The sequence below is a fragment of the Colias philodice genome, chromosome 1 (assembly GCF_061535455.1).
Source record: "Colias philodice isolate Cphi_HAF_F1 chromosome 1, ilColPhil1 Martin Lab GWU primary, whole genome shotgun sequence".
Lineage (NCBI taxonomy): Eukaryota > Metazoa > Arthropoda > Insecta > Lepidoptera > Pieridae > Colias > Colias philodice.
The window spans coordinates 7,241,269-7,257,268 of NC_143086.1; the positions used below are offsets into that span (position 1 = coordinate 7,241,269).

The 16,000-nt window shown below is 35.4% G+C and overlaps 1 protein-coding gene across 2 annotated transcripts; it reads left to right on the forward strand.

Annotated features, from left to right (window-relative positions):
• Positions 1-670: 670 nt before the first annotated feature.
• Positions 671-15,146, forward strand: LOC149491202 (ATP-binding cassette sub-family F member 2). 2 transcript variants are annotated; one of them, XM_089714328.1, is made up of 12 exons: positions 671-752; positions 976-1,143; positions 1,336-1,542; positions 4,010-4,198; positions 5,315-5,458; positions 7,542-7,665; positions 8,298-8,496; positions 9,332-9,511; positions 9,857-9,997; positions 10,446-10,637; positions 12,835-13,038; positions 13,567-15,146. In XM_089714328.1, the coding sequence occupies exons 2-12, from the start codon at positions 996-998 to the stop codon at positions 13,699-13,701; spliced, it is 1,863 nt and encodes a 620-aa protein (XP_089570454.1). In that variant the 5' UTR covers positions 671-752; positions 976-995; the 3' UTR covers positions 13,702-15,146. The 2 variants fall into 2 exon arrangements, with proteins under 2 accessions (XP_089570454.1, XP_089570458.1); XM_089714332.1 differs by having other exon boundaries at positions 684-752; positions 981-1,143.
• The last annotated feature ends 854 nt before the right edge of the window (positions 15,147-16,000 follow it).

The window sequence follows — 16,000 nt, forward strand, 5'->3', positions numbered from 1 at the left end:
TGTAATTTAAGTCACGTAAGTAGTAAACTGATCTAGCTGTTTTTTGTCTAATGATATATTATTAATGAATTATTTACACAGTTAAATGTACCTACAAAGGACACAAAATACACCCAATGCATTATTTGTAGTTCTCCTACGCTTTATATATTACTAGCTATCCCCCCGCGGCTTCGCCCGCGTTTCCAAAGAAAAACCCGCACAGTTCCCGTTTCCGTGATATTTCCGGGATAAAACCTACCCTATGTGTTAATCCAAGTTACCCTCTATATGTGTGCTAAATTTCATTGCAATCGGTTCAGTAGTATTTGCGTGAAAGAGTAACAAACACACACACACACACACACACACACACACACACACACTATCCACACAACTTTCGCATTTATAATATTAGTAGGAAGGATGTCTGATAAAAGACCTAACTAAGCATCTGTGATCACAGATCGTGACCGAGGCCCCTTTAGGAAACCAAATTGTTTATTTTTACTTCTCTAATAATATAATCTCCAGTGTATTAGATACAAGCTTCTTGGCACTAATGAATGCAGCGCCCACAATTCAATTTATATTTTGTGATCCATGTTTCATAAAAATATATTCTGTGGTAATATACACTGTTGTCCATGGTAAGTTAGACATTTAGATTTGACAGTTAAATGACAATTCAGTGACTTTGTTAAATTGTCTTTCTTTTATAAGCAGCACGTGTAGACGCGGTTGACTTCATTATCGTCGCATGAAATTAATAGGTATTCAATTAATTTACAAGTTATAATGAGAAAAATATAAGTTTGGTGTTAATTTGAACTAAGAGTGATCTAAATTTTAAGTAATCAGTATCATAAAATCTAAAATCATGAATCATCTGAACATTGTTTTAAGTGTGTAACGAGCTGTGTAATGCGGTTTCAAGTAATCTTAAAACTAGCATGAAATGTTCACGTGCAACTTTTAATAGAAATCATTTTCTAGTTTAGGTTACATATATAACAATGCCATCTGACGCGAAGAAACGAGCACAGCAAAAGAAAAAAGAACAAGCGAGCAATAGAAATAAAAAACCCATCGCGAAAGTAAACGCGGATCAGAATGGTGCAGACACCAACGGTACTAAAGAAGAACGTGAGCTCACCGCTGAAGGTAATTTAGTCACGCCTTATGTTTTATTTTGAATTTAAAAAAGCGAAATAAAACACTTCCTTAGCGTATATTTTATTGATTTTCATTGTACCCACCTGAAATGAGTAGAAGTGTTTGAAAACAAATTGTTAAAAAAAAAAATAAACAACATAAATTGCTGATGAATTGACTTATTGTCTTATTGTTTTGCAGAGGCATTATGTCTCAAGTTGGAAGCTGAAGCAAAGATGAATTCTGAAGCAAGGTCATGCACTGGTACTCTAGCCGTCCATCCACGATCTAGGGACATCAAGATAGCTAATTTCTCCATCACTTTCTATGGGAGTGAACTGTTACAGGACACCCTGTTGGAATTGAACTGTGGCAGAAGATATGGCCTTGTGGGATTGAATGGATGTGGTATGTATATTCTCATCAACATTCTGAGTTAATTATCTTTTAAACATATTTTATGTTAAGTTATTGAAAATTGTAATGATCAATAATATTTTTAACATTGATTTTAATTACTTATATGCTATTGCAAGTTAGTCCATCTTATCATATTAAAGATAATATAATTAATTAATTACTTCAAACCACTACAGTATTAACTGTATATGTTAAACATGAAAATACAATTAATTTTGTCTTCAATATTCAATTTTAAAGATGTATGTAACTGCAACAATTTAGTTTTATTCTGTGACAAAAGCGCTACTTTCTAATATGATGACAGAAATGATTTTACAATTTGTTCTATAATTGTGTCAGCCTTTTGTGACCACTGAAGCATTGAACTCATTTTTAAAAGGTTGGTTTAAATTGTCATGATTATGCCCACTTATCTTTTCTCTCTTGTAATAATATGTCTTATTTATAAGACAATAAATATTATTTATTTATAGCCTTTATTGCCAATACAGGTTACATTTTTACTTATTAACTAAAATTAAATTGCTTTGTGTGTGTTGGCGTGTCCTTGTGACACAAAGGCCTCTTCCAACTTCTTCCACTCGCCACGTTCTTTTGCCTTCCGTAGCCAGAGCGGCCCTGCCACTCTCCTTATCTCATCCGACCACCTTTTTCTTTGTCTTCCTCTTTTTCTTTTAGCATCCACCCTGGGAGTCCATTCGGTTATCACCCTTGTCCATCGGTTTCCCTTTTCTCTGAGCATATGCCCTACCCACCTCCATTTAAGAATCCTTGTCTTTTTCACAACATCTTCTAGTTTTGTTATATTTCTTATATCTAAAGCTCTTTTTCTATGTTTTTTTGTATAACCTAGTATACTCCTCTCCATAGCTCGTTGGCATGTTACCAATTTTGTGTCATGCTTTTTTGTTTTAGCCCAAGTTTGGCAACCATAAGTTAGTATTGGCAAAATGCAGGTGTTAAATAGTTTTCTTTTAATTGTGATGTTGTACTGTGTATTTTTAAATATTTCTTTCAGTGTCCAAGTGTGACAATAAATATATGGCTATGCAAATGAATAATTTAACCTTTGTGTGTTTTGGCGAAATGTTCTATACTGTTAAAAATAATTTTTGTAATTAAAAAGATATACTTTTTTTTAGCTCAAAAACTTTTCATTTAATTTAGCAAATATATTATGATAAGTAATGTTGAGAAATGAAGTCAGGATCTATTTATATTATAATGTTACTATATTGTTATTGTTAATAATTTCTGGAAGCAATTGTGTCCAATTAGGTTAAATTATAGATCTAGAATGTAAGTACAATGCACAAAGGGTCTATAAAATATATGGTATATAGATAATAATTGGCATGTGGGTTGAACTGTGGAACATGAAAGGTTATATAAATTAGTATGGGGACTTATTTTAAATGTGCAGCTGTATAAGTGTGGTAAAACTCCCATGTGTCCATTGATTATCTTGTAGAGTTGTTGAATTTTAAATGCATTGCTTTTCAATAGGTTTCAAAAGAAATTTAAATATATCCTATCCTACTATATTATTAAAATGCGAAGTATGGGAGGTTGGATGTTTGTATGTTTGTTACTGTTTTACAAAAAAACTACTGGATGAAACTTTATAGTAACATATATAGGTTATATATATGTATTAGGATATATTAGTATAATACATGAGCTATATAAATTCTTGATTTTGAAACTGCACAGCTCAGCTAGTGTTTAATATTTTTATAGCTATAATTTGATTGTTTAAATATAAAATTTGGTATACTATGTAAATAATATTGTGTTTGCACTGCAAATTTAAAAATTTAATTGCAATTGCTTTCTTCATTTTGGTCCCTTGTGTAGGACTGAGCAAATGTACTTAACATCTGTTTCACTGATCAATTTTGTTTATGGACATGTCCAAGGCTAATCACCTTCTGTACCATCTGCCAGTTCAAGACCATTTTGTTTGTTTGCAACAGGAATCAAAACAAAGACTTGTTGGTTCTACACTCATGCATTAACTACATCACATATCCTATTCTATGTATATCCGATTTGCTTGCGAATTATTTTTTCTGGTTTTATATGTTCATAATTTGACATCTTAGTCTAGTGTCTAGCCCAGTCTAGTCATCTTGGCTCAAACTATACTTAATTTACTTTGTTAGCTTTATAGCTTAACTAGCGGTCCGCCCCGGCTTCGCCCGTGGTACCTACATGTTTAAACTATCCTATCTCTCAAGTTGGATCGAACTCACATGGTGTGCGAATTTTATTATAATCGGTTAAGTGGTTTAGGAGTCCATTGAGGACAAACATTGAGACACGAGATTTATATATATTAAGATGAGAAATGTATTGTATGCTCGATTAAGTAATATTTTTTTTATTATTTACTTTACTGCATTTTTCACGCGACAGGCGAATAATGAAACTAATGAACATTCATTTACAGGCAAGTCGTCCCTGCTCGCCGCGCTCGGTCGCCGCGAAGTGCCGATACCGAACCACATAGATATATTCCACTTGACGCGCGAGATGCCCGCGTCCGACAAGACGGCGCTCGAGTGCGTCATGGAGGTCGACGAGGAGCGCATACAGCTCGAAAAGCTCGCTGAGGAGCTAGCCCACTGTGAGGATGATGGTGAGGAAATTTATATCATCAAACTCAAACTCAAACATTTATTTATTAAAGTGAAACTTTTATTACATCGTCTCAAACTTTTTGGTCTGTGTAGCGCATGTCGCGTGACGGTCGGCTGCCGAGTAGGTATAAAGCAGTGTTCGGAACCGTACGATAATAATTATCGTACAAATACGATAATTTTGTGCCTAAGTTTCACTTTTACCGTGGTTTCATAAAACCACACAACATTTTTCAATTAGACTTCTTCTAGAAGCAATTTTGAAACGTCAATATGTACATATTTTTAACATTTACCACCGATTCGGAAAGCAGTATCTACGGAGAAGAACCGGCACGAAACTCCATAGTTGCTCTTTTTAATCATGTCAGTTTTACAATTTTACAAATTACATAAGTAACATATTGATTTATTATTCTTATATAATATTTGAGTAGGTAACGAAAAAGGATACAGAAAAACGTTGCCATTATTGGGGGTTATATGTAGAGATAAACTACGATAACATGGCGCCCCTCCAAATTACTGTTTCAATGTGTGTACTTTACGTCCAGATTTGTTGGTCAACTGTGTGTAACATCATATTTTATCGATTATAATGAATATCAAAATTAATTGAGAGAGGGTTGATTCGGGTAATCAGATTGACTTGTAATAAAGAAAATGAAATGACCCAGATAAAAAGCTTTGTTAAATTTAACATAGTTAAACAATACTAGATGCATTTGGTTTTTTGGAAAATTACAATGGGAATCAATTCTGCTAGGTAAAAGATACACTTAAACGTTATTTTTAAATAGCTATTTATCTTTTCATTGCTAGATAATACAATTTCCATTTACAAGGGCAAACAGGAAATATATTTTATCTTGATTATAAATACAATAAAAAAGGTTTGGTAGAACAACTTTAGAAATATGACAGGTATTTTCTAGTTTTATTTAAATTCTGTATTATGATGTATAAAACAACTTATCCACATAATATGTTTTTTTATCACTTATATAAGGCTAAATATATGATTAAATAGTAACTGAGGCCTATTTATGTTATTGTATTTTAATGGTATGTTTTTTTAGTGCGTTGGTATTAAATTCATGAATGTATTGTTGCAGAATCACAGGAACAATTGCTTGACGTGTACGACCGTCTTGAGGACTTGAGTGCCGATACCGCGGAGGCGCGTGCTGCTAACATCCTTCACGGTCTTGGCTTCTCTAAGGAAATGCAGCAAAAGGCTACTAAGGACTTTTCTGGAGGTAATTATGTCACTAACTATAACAATGTCTAATAGTAAAGGAGTATAACAATAATTATATTATGAACAATATGTGACTGTAAAGTAAGTAAGATATAGTCTTAATCATGTCAGTTTTTGCTTTGTGATGAATGAAAACTAATGAAACTTGGAAAGTATATAAAATTTAGAAAATAAACTTTCTTCAGTTAACAAATTAGTAAAAAAGGTAGGTAAGGTTCATATAATTAAGTAAATGCGAAGTAAAACAAAGCCTACACTTCAACATAGAAAATGTTGTTTAAAGTTTACAATACAGTTTATATAATATCATTGAATCTTAGAAATTTTTAAAAGAAATAATTAACCCTTAGAAAACAAACTTTGTTTCCCAAGGTTTCAACCAACAACCAAACTCTTAACTTAATTGATATAGTATACTGGCACAGAATACATAATAGTAGCTAAACGCTACAGAACGGACGTCTCCGCCTCCCGCCAAAATTAAACACTTACCTCACCCCGCACGATCAGTCTAAAAATGGGCCACATTTTTCTGCAAGGACGATACGCAAGATTGACAACATTAATCAAATTGACTTAAAGTAATTTTATTATTTTGGATTTGTGATTATCGTTTTTCGTAGAAAAAGGTTAGGTATTGTGCTGTTTACGGATGTATTTCATCAGAAAAACGCGAATTTTTTTTTTACGCTAGTCACAAATGTGCCAACCATAAAGCGTTAACACACACATTTGCAGTCTCTACAGTGTGACCAGAGGCGGCTCGCCCTAAGGAGCGCTGGTGCAGTGAACTCCCATAAATAATTATAATAAAATCATACTCCTTAATTTAATTATTAACATTAATTATTACTATTTAAAATCAATCGTAATCTTTAAAACTACTGTTAATACCAATGAATATATCCATCATTCCATCATCCCATACACCTGTATAATACCTACTGTATTATGTAACGCGCGAAGCGGAGCGCTCACGATTGCGCTCCAATGAAAAAAGATTTAGTACATTTCCTAATACGAAATCCAATAGGAGTGAAAGAGAGGGTTTTGCCAGAGCCCTGCGCGTGAAACAAAAGATTTTCTATGGAAAAGTAGCAAAATTCGGAGCGCCGCACCCGCAAACGTTGCCGGTTCGTTTTTACCGCCCGGCAGGACAGCGATTGCGCGCGACGTTGCCATTTGCCACTTCTATAATAATATAAACAAACACTCGAGTCAACTTCAATGCACGCGCGCGATTCATGCAATTTTCTAATTAAAATAATTATAAAATACGTGTTGAAATAGCCTGTAGTTATCAGTATTACTTGTGAGTGTTAAAATGAACAATAATTATAATGTGGCGTTCATTAAAAAGTGTGATAAAACGTTACAAATTCGGCTTGAATGTAAAGCTAAGGGACCGCCACGGCCTGAACTTGATCTTACGCAAAAATGTACGACAAAAACGAAAACATATACGCGTGTGTTTAAATCTGAACAATATGTGAAAACACCGTGGTTGTGTGGTTGTGATGAAAGCAACAAACTATTTTGTTTTCCGTGTCTTTTATTTAAAGCGGGCGCGGCCGGCGGAGGTGAGAGTGCTTGGACTGAAACGGGCGTTGACGACTTAGCTCATCTTTCAATCAAGATGAAAAAACATTCACAATCTCGGTACCATTTGTTGAATGAACTGCAATTGGCGTCTATCGGACGACAAGACATTCGTAAAGCACTAGATTCCGCGTACCGAAAGTCAATACGCGAGTTCAATGACCGTGTCGATGAAAACAGACATATTTTACGAAGGTTAATAGATTGTGTCGTATTTTGTGGTGCATTTCAAATTGCTTTAGGGGGCATGATGAGTCTTCGGAATCCCTGAATCCCGGAATCTATATATATATTTTTTTTAATAAATTGTACTGATTTACACCATGTATTTTCAGTGTTTTATTTCAAGTGAACACCCATAAAATTTTGTCACGAGCCGCCTCTGAGTGTGACTGTCAAAACGGTAATTTTGTATGGAGTGTCCGGGGTGTGATACTGTCCTAAAATCGAATACAAACCAATAAAATAACCATATCCCACAGGTTGGCGTATGCGTATCGCTCTCGCGCGCGCTCTGTACGTGAAGCCTCACCTCTTGCTGCTCGACGAGCCCACCAACCATCTCGACCTTGACGCCTGTGTGTGGCTCGAAGAGGAACTCAAACAGTAAGTCATATTAAACTCAAACTCAAACATTTATTTATTCAATTAGACTTCTTCTAGAAGCACTTTTGAAACGTCATTAGGTACATATTTTTAACATTTACCACTGATTCGGAAAGCAGTATCTACGGAGAAGAATCGGCAAGAAACTCCATAGTTGCTCTTTTTAATCATGTCAGTTTTACAATTTAATTTTACAAATTACATATGTAACATCATAATTTATAGTGATATGCCAAAGAACTGTCCTGTGGTTTTTACGCAACAACCCTCCATGGGTTTTTATCGTCGTATTACTAAGAGAATGACAATAAGTTACACAAATAATGTTATTATTGTCATTTGTTTGTAGTGTTGTCTTTTAAATGTCTGTCTATGTATGTAGGAGGTATTGTTATATTAACTTATTTAAAATCTATTTAACATGCAAACTATCAATTTCGCAGTCTATAAGCTTAAAGTATTGATATACCTATATTTAGTTGACCTATTTAAATATTTTAAAATTAACTCGGATATTTTCGAATTTGACGACTCAAACATTATACACCTTACGTTTATGAACACAATTACTTTATTAATACAGTCTATATGGAACAAACTAAACAACTAAATAAAACTACTCATTCTTCCAGATATAAAAGGATCCTAGTACTGATCTCACACTCGCAAGATTTCCTGAACGGCGTGTGCACAAACATTATACACATGAGCAAGCGCAGGCTGAAGTACTACACTGGTAACTACGAGGCTTTCGTGCGCACGCGCATGGAACTGCTCGAGAACCAGATGAAACAGTACAACTGGGAGCAAGATCAGATCGCGCATATGAAGGTACAGATAATAAAGTGGTATTTTGACGTGATAACGTCTTTAAAATCGTTTTAGTCGGGTGACATGTTCAGAAACTTGTGTCACACCAAAACCTCACGAGCGCGATCGCAGGTATAACGAGAGAGAGACGGACCGATCTCCCGTCTCATGACTCATCTCGAGCGTTGCCACCAATAAGATGTTATCACATAAACATCTCGATCGTAAACCTACTTTACAAACAACCAATTTTTTTTATTTCATCTTGAAATTAACACATAGACATACACAAAGATACAATATTTTAAAACGAGATACATTCACAGTGTAATTTCTTAAATTAGTGAACATTACATGCAATATTATTGTACAATTATAAACACTCTGTTTTGTACGGAGTGGATGGAATTAATACATATGGATATTGTCTGTCTGTGTCTTGTATGTTTATGATTGTATTCGAAGTTCGGTACAGTTTATGAAATCAAACACAATTTATTTAAAATATTTTTATGTAGTGTGTAATTAATAATTATTTTATGAGTTTAACAACATTAAAACAACTTTTGTATTTCCATCACAGCATTTAAAAATAGGGTTAAAAAAATTGGTTGCCTGTAAGGTCGGTATACGGGTGAAAGTTTTTCGTGACAACGACTTTTTATGTCTGTCTCTTTCGCTCTTAGGCGGGCTAACCATGCCCGAGTGGAAGGGACGCGTGCCTCTCACTCGCTCTCAATGTGAGCGCATAACGTGAGCGGAGCGTAACGCAGTTTCTTGAAGTGTCACCCGGCAAACCAATTTATAAGACGTTGTCACGTCAATAAGCGTCATTAATCCGATTTTATTCCCGCAGAACTACATTGCTCGGTTCGGTCACGGTTCAGCGAAACTGGCTCGTCAGGCGCAATCCAAGGAGAAGACTCTCGCTAAGATGGTGGCTCAAGGCCTCACTGAGAAGGTGGTGGACGACAAAATCCTTAACTTCTACTTCCCATCCTGCGGCAAAGTGCCACCACCCGTTATTATGGTCCAGGTAAATTATTGTAATAATGCTTTTGTTGTACATAAAAAATGAAAATTAAGTAAGTTCAAGTGTCGTTAGAACTTTTGTAAAATTTAAACTTGCACGGAATTATTATGTATAATTTAATGTTCTTTATTGATTCACTGATGCAAAAAAATAATTGAAGAGTGACGTCATGCAGTAAGACGACGATTTTTGTATCTTTGAATCTTGCCAAAGAAGTTTCACTTATGACACGTGCTCGGCACACACGCTCTTATTTTGGTCAACATTCTATATTTCAAATTATCTGCGTTGTTGATTTTATCATCTTATTAAGTTATTAATATGTTGTTAATGTTTTGTATTGTTTAGAATGTGGCGTTCCGTTACACGGACGAAGGGCCGTGGATCTACAAGAACCTCGAGTTCGGTATCGACCTCGACACGCGGCTCGCGCTCGTCGGCCCCAATGGGGCTGGCAAGTCCACGCTGCTCAAACTCCTGTATGGAGATGTGAGTGTTTATTAGAATTAATTTATGTACATTGAAGCACATAACTCGTTTATGATTTGAAAATAATTAAAAATTTTTTATTGTTTTACAATTTTGAAAAAATGGCTAAAAAATGCCTGCCTATTCAAACCGGAGACTTATCCACAGTATCCTTTAGGTATTCATCTTTAATATATATAAATCTCGTGTCACAATGTTTGTCCTCAATGGACTCCAAAACCACTTAACCGATTATAATAAAATTTGCACACCATGTGCAGTTCGATCCAACTTGAGAGATAGGATAGTTTAAACATGTAGGTACCACGGGCGAAGCCGGGGCGGACCGCTAGTTTGATTATATTTAGTAGATAAAAAATTTTTTTTACTACTTGTCTCCCATATAAATGGACCCAAAAGACAAAACTTCTATTCCAAATTCGAATACTAAACTAAAACCCGTTTCCAGCTGGTCCCGACCACGGGCATGATCCGCAAGAACTCCCACCTGCGCATCGGCCGCTACCACCAGCACCTGCACGAGCTGCTGGACCTCGACCTGTCCCCGCTGGACTACATGATGAAGGAGTTCCCCGAGGTGCGCGAGCGGGAGGAGATGAGGAAGATCATCGGACGCTACGGGCTCACTGGTAGACAACAGGTAATTTGTTGGAATAATTTCATAATTCTATTGATACAATCTTAATCTATACAAATATTATAAAGAGGAAAGGTTTGATTTTTTGTTTGTTTGTTTGTTTGTATGAATTGAATAGGCTCCGAAACTACTTGGCAGATTTGAAAAATTCTTTCACTGTTGGAAAGCTACATCATTTCTGAGTGACATAGGCTATATTTCATTTTCAAAAAAAATAGGCATCCTTACTAAAATTACGATAACGTAATCCAAGGTGTGAAAAAAATATCAAAAAACTACCTTACATCGCGTGCGCTGCGAAAACTATTGATGATAGAACAAAATGATATACTACATTTTTTTAGAACACACCATTATCTACAAAAAATCAGCGGCAGCATATCTCTAACTATTACAGTCATGTCACAATAAGCGTTTTTTTATTGAAAAAAAGAAATTAAAATACCACCGCTACAAAAAGCTCTTTATTTGTACCTTGGTATTAACCCTTATCAAAATAAACGATGTATTATTTAAGACTGCTTCAATATCTTTATATTACTTTTTGAATTATTCGATTCTGACAATCCATTCAAAAGATATCACGAGTTAAAAAAAAATTAATAAATAAACTGTATTCGGCTAGCTATGCGTTGTAGGCGTCACTCGGGCAGGGGTACGGGAGGGGGGTTAAGATCACGAAATAAACTTGCCGCGCGGCCGGCGGCTTACTCGCGCGGTCGGCTCCCTACGTGATGGACGTGTGCGGAATTTACGCTTGATAATAATTCGTTTAGTAAGTAACAAAACCGATTTAAAAAGTTCTTTTCAGAACTAAACCCATTTATATAAAACTAGCTTCCGCCCGCGACTCCGTCCGCGCGGATGTCGGTCTTCGCGTGGATGGTTTATTTCTCCATTTTGAGTAACTCTGACAATGACATCTTATAAATATCTATTGGACCCAAATACGGCTAGGCCTATAATAATACGGAACGTGTGTTCGCGGTTCTACACTCTACAGAACAACGTCTATGGATAAAACTGAAGAATTAAGATTAATTTATTTTCTACGTATTTTTCCAGGATAAAAAGTATCCTATTTTACGCCCAGGATAATAAGGTATAATTATACCAAGTTTCATCGAAATCGAACCGTCAGTTTTCCCGTGATGCCTTCACATACAGACAGACAGACAGACAGACATTTAATGCCCGTGCGAAGCCGGGACGGGCCGCTAGTACTATTATAAAGGCGAAAGTTTGTATGTATGGATGTTTGTTACTCTTTCACGTAAAAACTACTGAACCGATTACAATGAAATTTAGCACACATATAGAGGGTAACTTGGATTAACACATAGGATAGGTTTTATCCCGGAAATCCCACGGGAACGGGAACTATGCCTGTTTCCCTTTGAAAACGCGGGCGAAGCCGCGGGCGGAAATCTAGTCTAAAATAAAATAATGAGTGATTTAACCGATATTAAACACTTTGTGTCAAAGTGCTCAACCATACCGTCATTTCTTATTTCTCAATTAGTAGGCGTGTCCGTGCGGTAGGACTCGATTCGATTCACGTTAAACCGTGCCGGGAAAGGTCGTGAAACAAATGAAACAATATCCATCCACATGGCCAGTCTGTGCCATGGTCAGGCATGAATCACTTCATACAAAACGTAAACAATAATGTTTGAACGAGCCCCGGACAGAGTACGGCCCGGTCGCGACATGGTGTAGCGTAAATCATCCTTTACGGGACTAGGTGTTCAACATTCCATAAATCAACTCCAATACTAAACTCGTCCCCCACATTCCAGGTGTAGCCCACATACTAATTAAATAAATGAACATTATTAATTCCATACAATACAGTTAAATTACAATTAGGTACAATTTTTTTGAAGTGAAAACTTCTTTAGCGGCGTTGAGAACTTTTTCTGTAATAATGGGTATAAAATCTTAAACTCGCGTCAGGACACGTGACCTGATCGAAAAAGCGTAAGACGGATGGAGAGTAGACAGCTATCCCCTCTACTACGCGCGTTTTCACTTCTGCCGGCACTCCCGGAGTGCAACCCGTCTTTTTTTTATGGAACCTGGTCTTTGGCTGAGTGCGCCAATTTCTGCCCGCAGTGGCTACTATTTCGTCGGAGAAGACAATAACCGTTTGAAGTTCAATCACTAGATCTTCTATACTAAACTCGTGTCCACATTGCAGGTGTGCCCAATGCGCCAGCTGTCGGACGGGCAGCGGTGCCGCGTGGTGTTCGCGTGGCTCGCGTGGCAGACCCCGCACCTGCTGCTGCTGGACGAACCCACTAACCACTTGGACATGGAGACGATAGACGCTCTCGGTGACGCCATCAACGAGTTCGATGGCGGCATGGTGCTGGTCAGCCACGACTTTAGACTCATCAACCAGGTGTGTATAGCCAGCTGTATGACTTAGAGCCCACGAAACACCTGGACATGGAGACAATACACATAGTGACATAGAGAAACATGGCGCTGTTCAGCCATGACTGACTCATCAACCAAAAATTTTTGTTATATTATCATGTAATGTAAGTTTCTTACATTAACATTATGTTTTCTATGATTTGTATGCTTGAGAAATAGAAAAAATAGTAAATACCCAATATGTATTATTATGTTTATGTAAAATACATTTTATTACGTGTAAAATATGGTTGAGTTTTTTGATCCGGTGTCAAAACTATTTCAAATGGCTATAGTTGATCTATTGTCTAATTTGGCAAATTTTTTAAAAGGAGTTTTTTTAACATTACATCATTTAAGTCAACATAAATCGCGCAATTTTTTTCTCAGCTGTATAAGTAGCAGGAAAATATTAATATTTTAAGATTGGTATTGACTATTGAGTTCTATCCCTTTCAAATCGATATTTTTGTATTTGTCACGATTTTAATTGCTTCCTTGAACTTTCTAGGTTGCCGAAGAGATTTGGATCTGTGAAAATGGAGCTGTTACGAAATGGGAGGGTGGCATCCTTAAATACAAGGATCACCTCAAGTCGAAAATATTGAAGGACAACGCAGACAATGCGGCTAAAGTGCGAAAATAAACTTACTTTCAAAACCATCTCAATATTTCCCTAACAAAAACAATTAACTTGATCATTTAGATTCAATTATTATTTTAAGTAAAAAATCTGACTTTTCATGACTTTTTTTAATCCAGCCTGTAAAGGGTCTTATGAATATTTATCCGCTTGCTATTGCTTACAAACTTTAACAGTTTTAGATTGACATTCATTTTGATATTGAACGTATGTGCTATTCATAATATGCCTTTTTTAAATATGACAAGCATTTTTTATGTATTGCGGCGTCCTCTGCTTTAATAATATGAATTCTGTAAAATTATTTTACAAGCAAGCGGATTTTTAATTGCTTTTCACAATGATTATTCACTCAAAAATTGGCACAATTACGGCGAATGTTCGTCGAAACATGACTTTATTAATAAAAACGGTGGGATATCTTTTTGATATTTGAGAGCGACATAAAATCGAGCCTTTAATTGTTATAATTAGATAGCTAGCACTAATTATAATGCACTAAATTCTCGCTTGCACTGTACCGTGCAATATGTATACTTACAAATGGTGCACCAATTATAATTAATTGTTATGTAACTAGAAAATTTAGCCTCAAATAACTTACAGACGAAGCGAAATAGAAGTATTATAATGATAGTGATATTGTTTGTTTACTGTTAATGCTAACAACAATTTTTAGTAAAATATATACACGTTTAATCGATTAATTTGAGAGATACATAATATAGCTAAATGGGGATGTAGTAGTCGGTCCGTATTCTCTTAGTGTTTCTTGTTGAATGTCAATAGTGCGGACTTGGTGTGAATCCAGGTGAAAAATAATGTAGTTTATATACATTATGCAGTATCCGATGAAGGGTTTTTATAATTTTCGTCAATTGATTTCATTTTGATTTGAGTTAATCGTTCATATTTCAGTTGATTTGTTTGATTGTGATTTAATTTCGTCTTGATATTTTGTCTTCATTTATGTGCCTTATAATTCATGTTCTCAAATTATTATGCCTATACAATGTTGTATGCCTTGCGCGAATTACATCATGGGCCGGCTATGTTATGAAGTGAAGCGAACGATTAGAGCCTATACATTAAATTATTGTTCACGTTGGCTCTCTCGGCTGTAAGCTTTGCTTTCCCTTTTGTATTTACAGTGACATTGGGTTTTTGAAATATTTTAACACACGCTTTAGGTACCTAACCACGTGATTTTGAAATAAGTATATTATTTATGTTTTATTTATATTACTTACAATACAAACGACTGTAAAGCAATAATAGGTGATTAGATAAATATTTATTGTTAATTCAAAAACCCAGTTGTATTACTTATAGCTCCGATACATCATTTAAATAGTAATTGTAATTGACCAATACAGTGTGATCTAGGAACTAATTGATTTATTTGTGAATATAAATGATTGTGATTTCAATAAATTGATCAAACGGTGCATTTTTTTTTTAATTTCCCCTTGTGTTATACCCATCACAACTATCTTTAGAACTAATAACTACCTATTTAAAGAATTAGGTTTTTTATACATAAGTTTAAGTACCTATTTGAGATTTCAAAATTGTTATCCCGCATATTTCATCAGATGATTACTGTGTTTAAGGTGATTGCAACGATCTGTTCCCAGCCAATATCCCGCTAGATGGCGCTGAATTCTACATTTCTAGTTTATTTGAGTTTTTGCGTAATTGGAATAGTCATCAAACCTAGGAATAGTCATGGCGGTTACTGAATATTATATTTTATTGAAATATGTTATATCATTGCCTTAAAATCCACCCAATTCGGTAAAATTATGCGTTTTAACATCTGTCATTGCATACAGGGTCGTTTACACACACAGACGTATACAAAAATGATAAAGATTTAACTCTAGATGGCGTGAATGTAAAGCGCGTCACACACGGTGAAGATACTACCTATAATATTTTATCTAATCTAGTAATATTTTATATTACAGTATCTTAAGGTATCCGGTATCAGCGTTCTGACCATCATTTTTCTTTTTTCGCTGTAGAACCGCCATCCTGTTACAAATGACCCACAAAGGAGAATGACCACGGGTGGTATCGGTAAAATTTTAGTTGTGCCACGTATTCGTTATATTGTTAATTCCTATTTGTATTTATAATGATCATATGTATCAATATTAAGTCTTAATTAAACCGGATAAATTGAAATAATAGTAAAAGTAAAAGTTTTTCTTTTGAAACATGTATGACTACGTATGGAATCGGTAAAATACTAGTTGTGTCACGTGTTCGTGATATTGTTAATTCCTATTTGTATTTA

Coding starts and splice junctions, on each gene's coding strand:
- LOC149491202 (XM_089714328.1), top strand. CDS start 996: ATGCCATCTGACGCGAAGAAACGAGCACAGCAAAAGAAAAAAGAACAA. Junction 1,543..4,009: donor TGTGGGATTGAATGGATGTG/GTATGTATATTC, acceptor ATTCATTTACAG/GCAAGTCGTCCCTGCTCGCC. Junction 5,459..7,541: donor TACTAAGGACTTTTCTGGAG/GTAATTATGTCA, acceptor CATATCCCACAG/GTTGGCGTATGCGTATCGCT.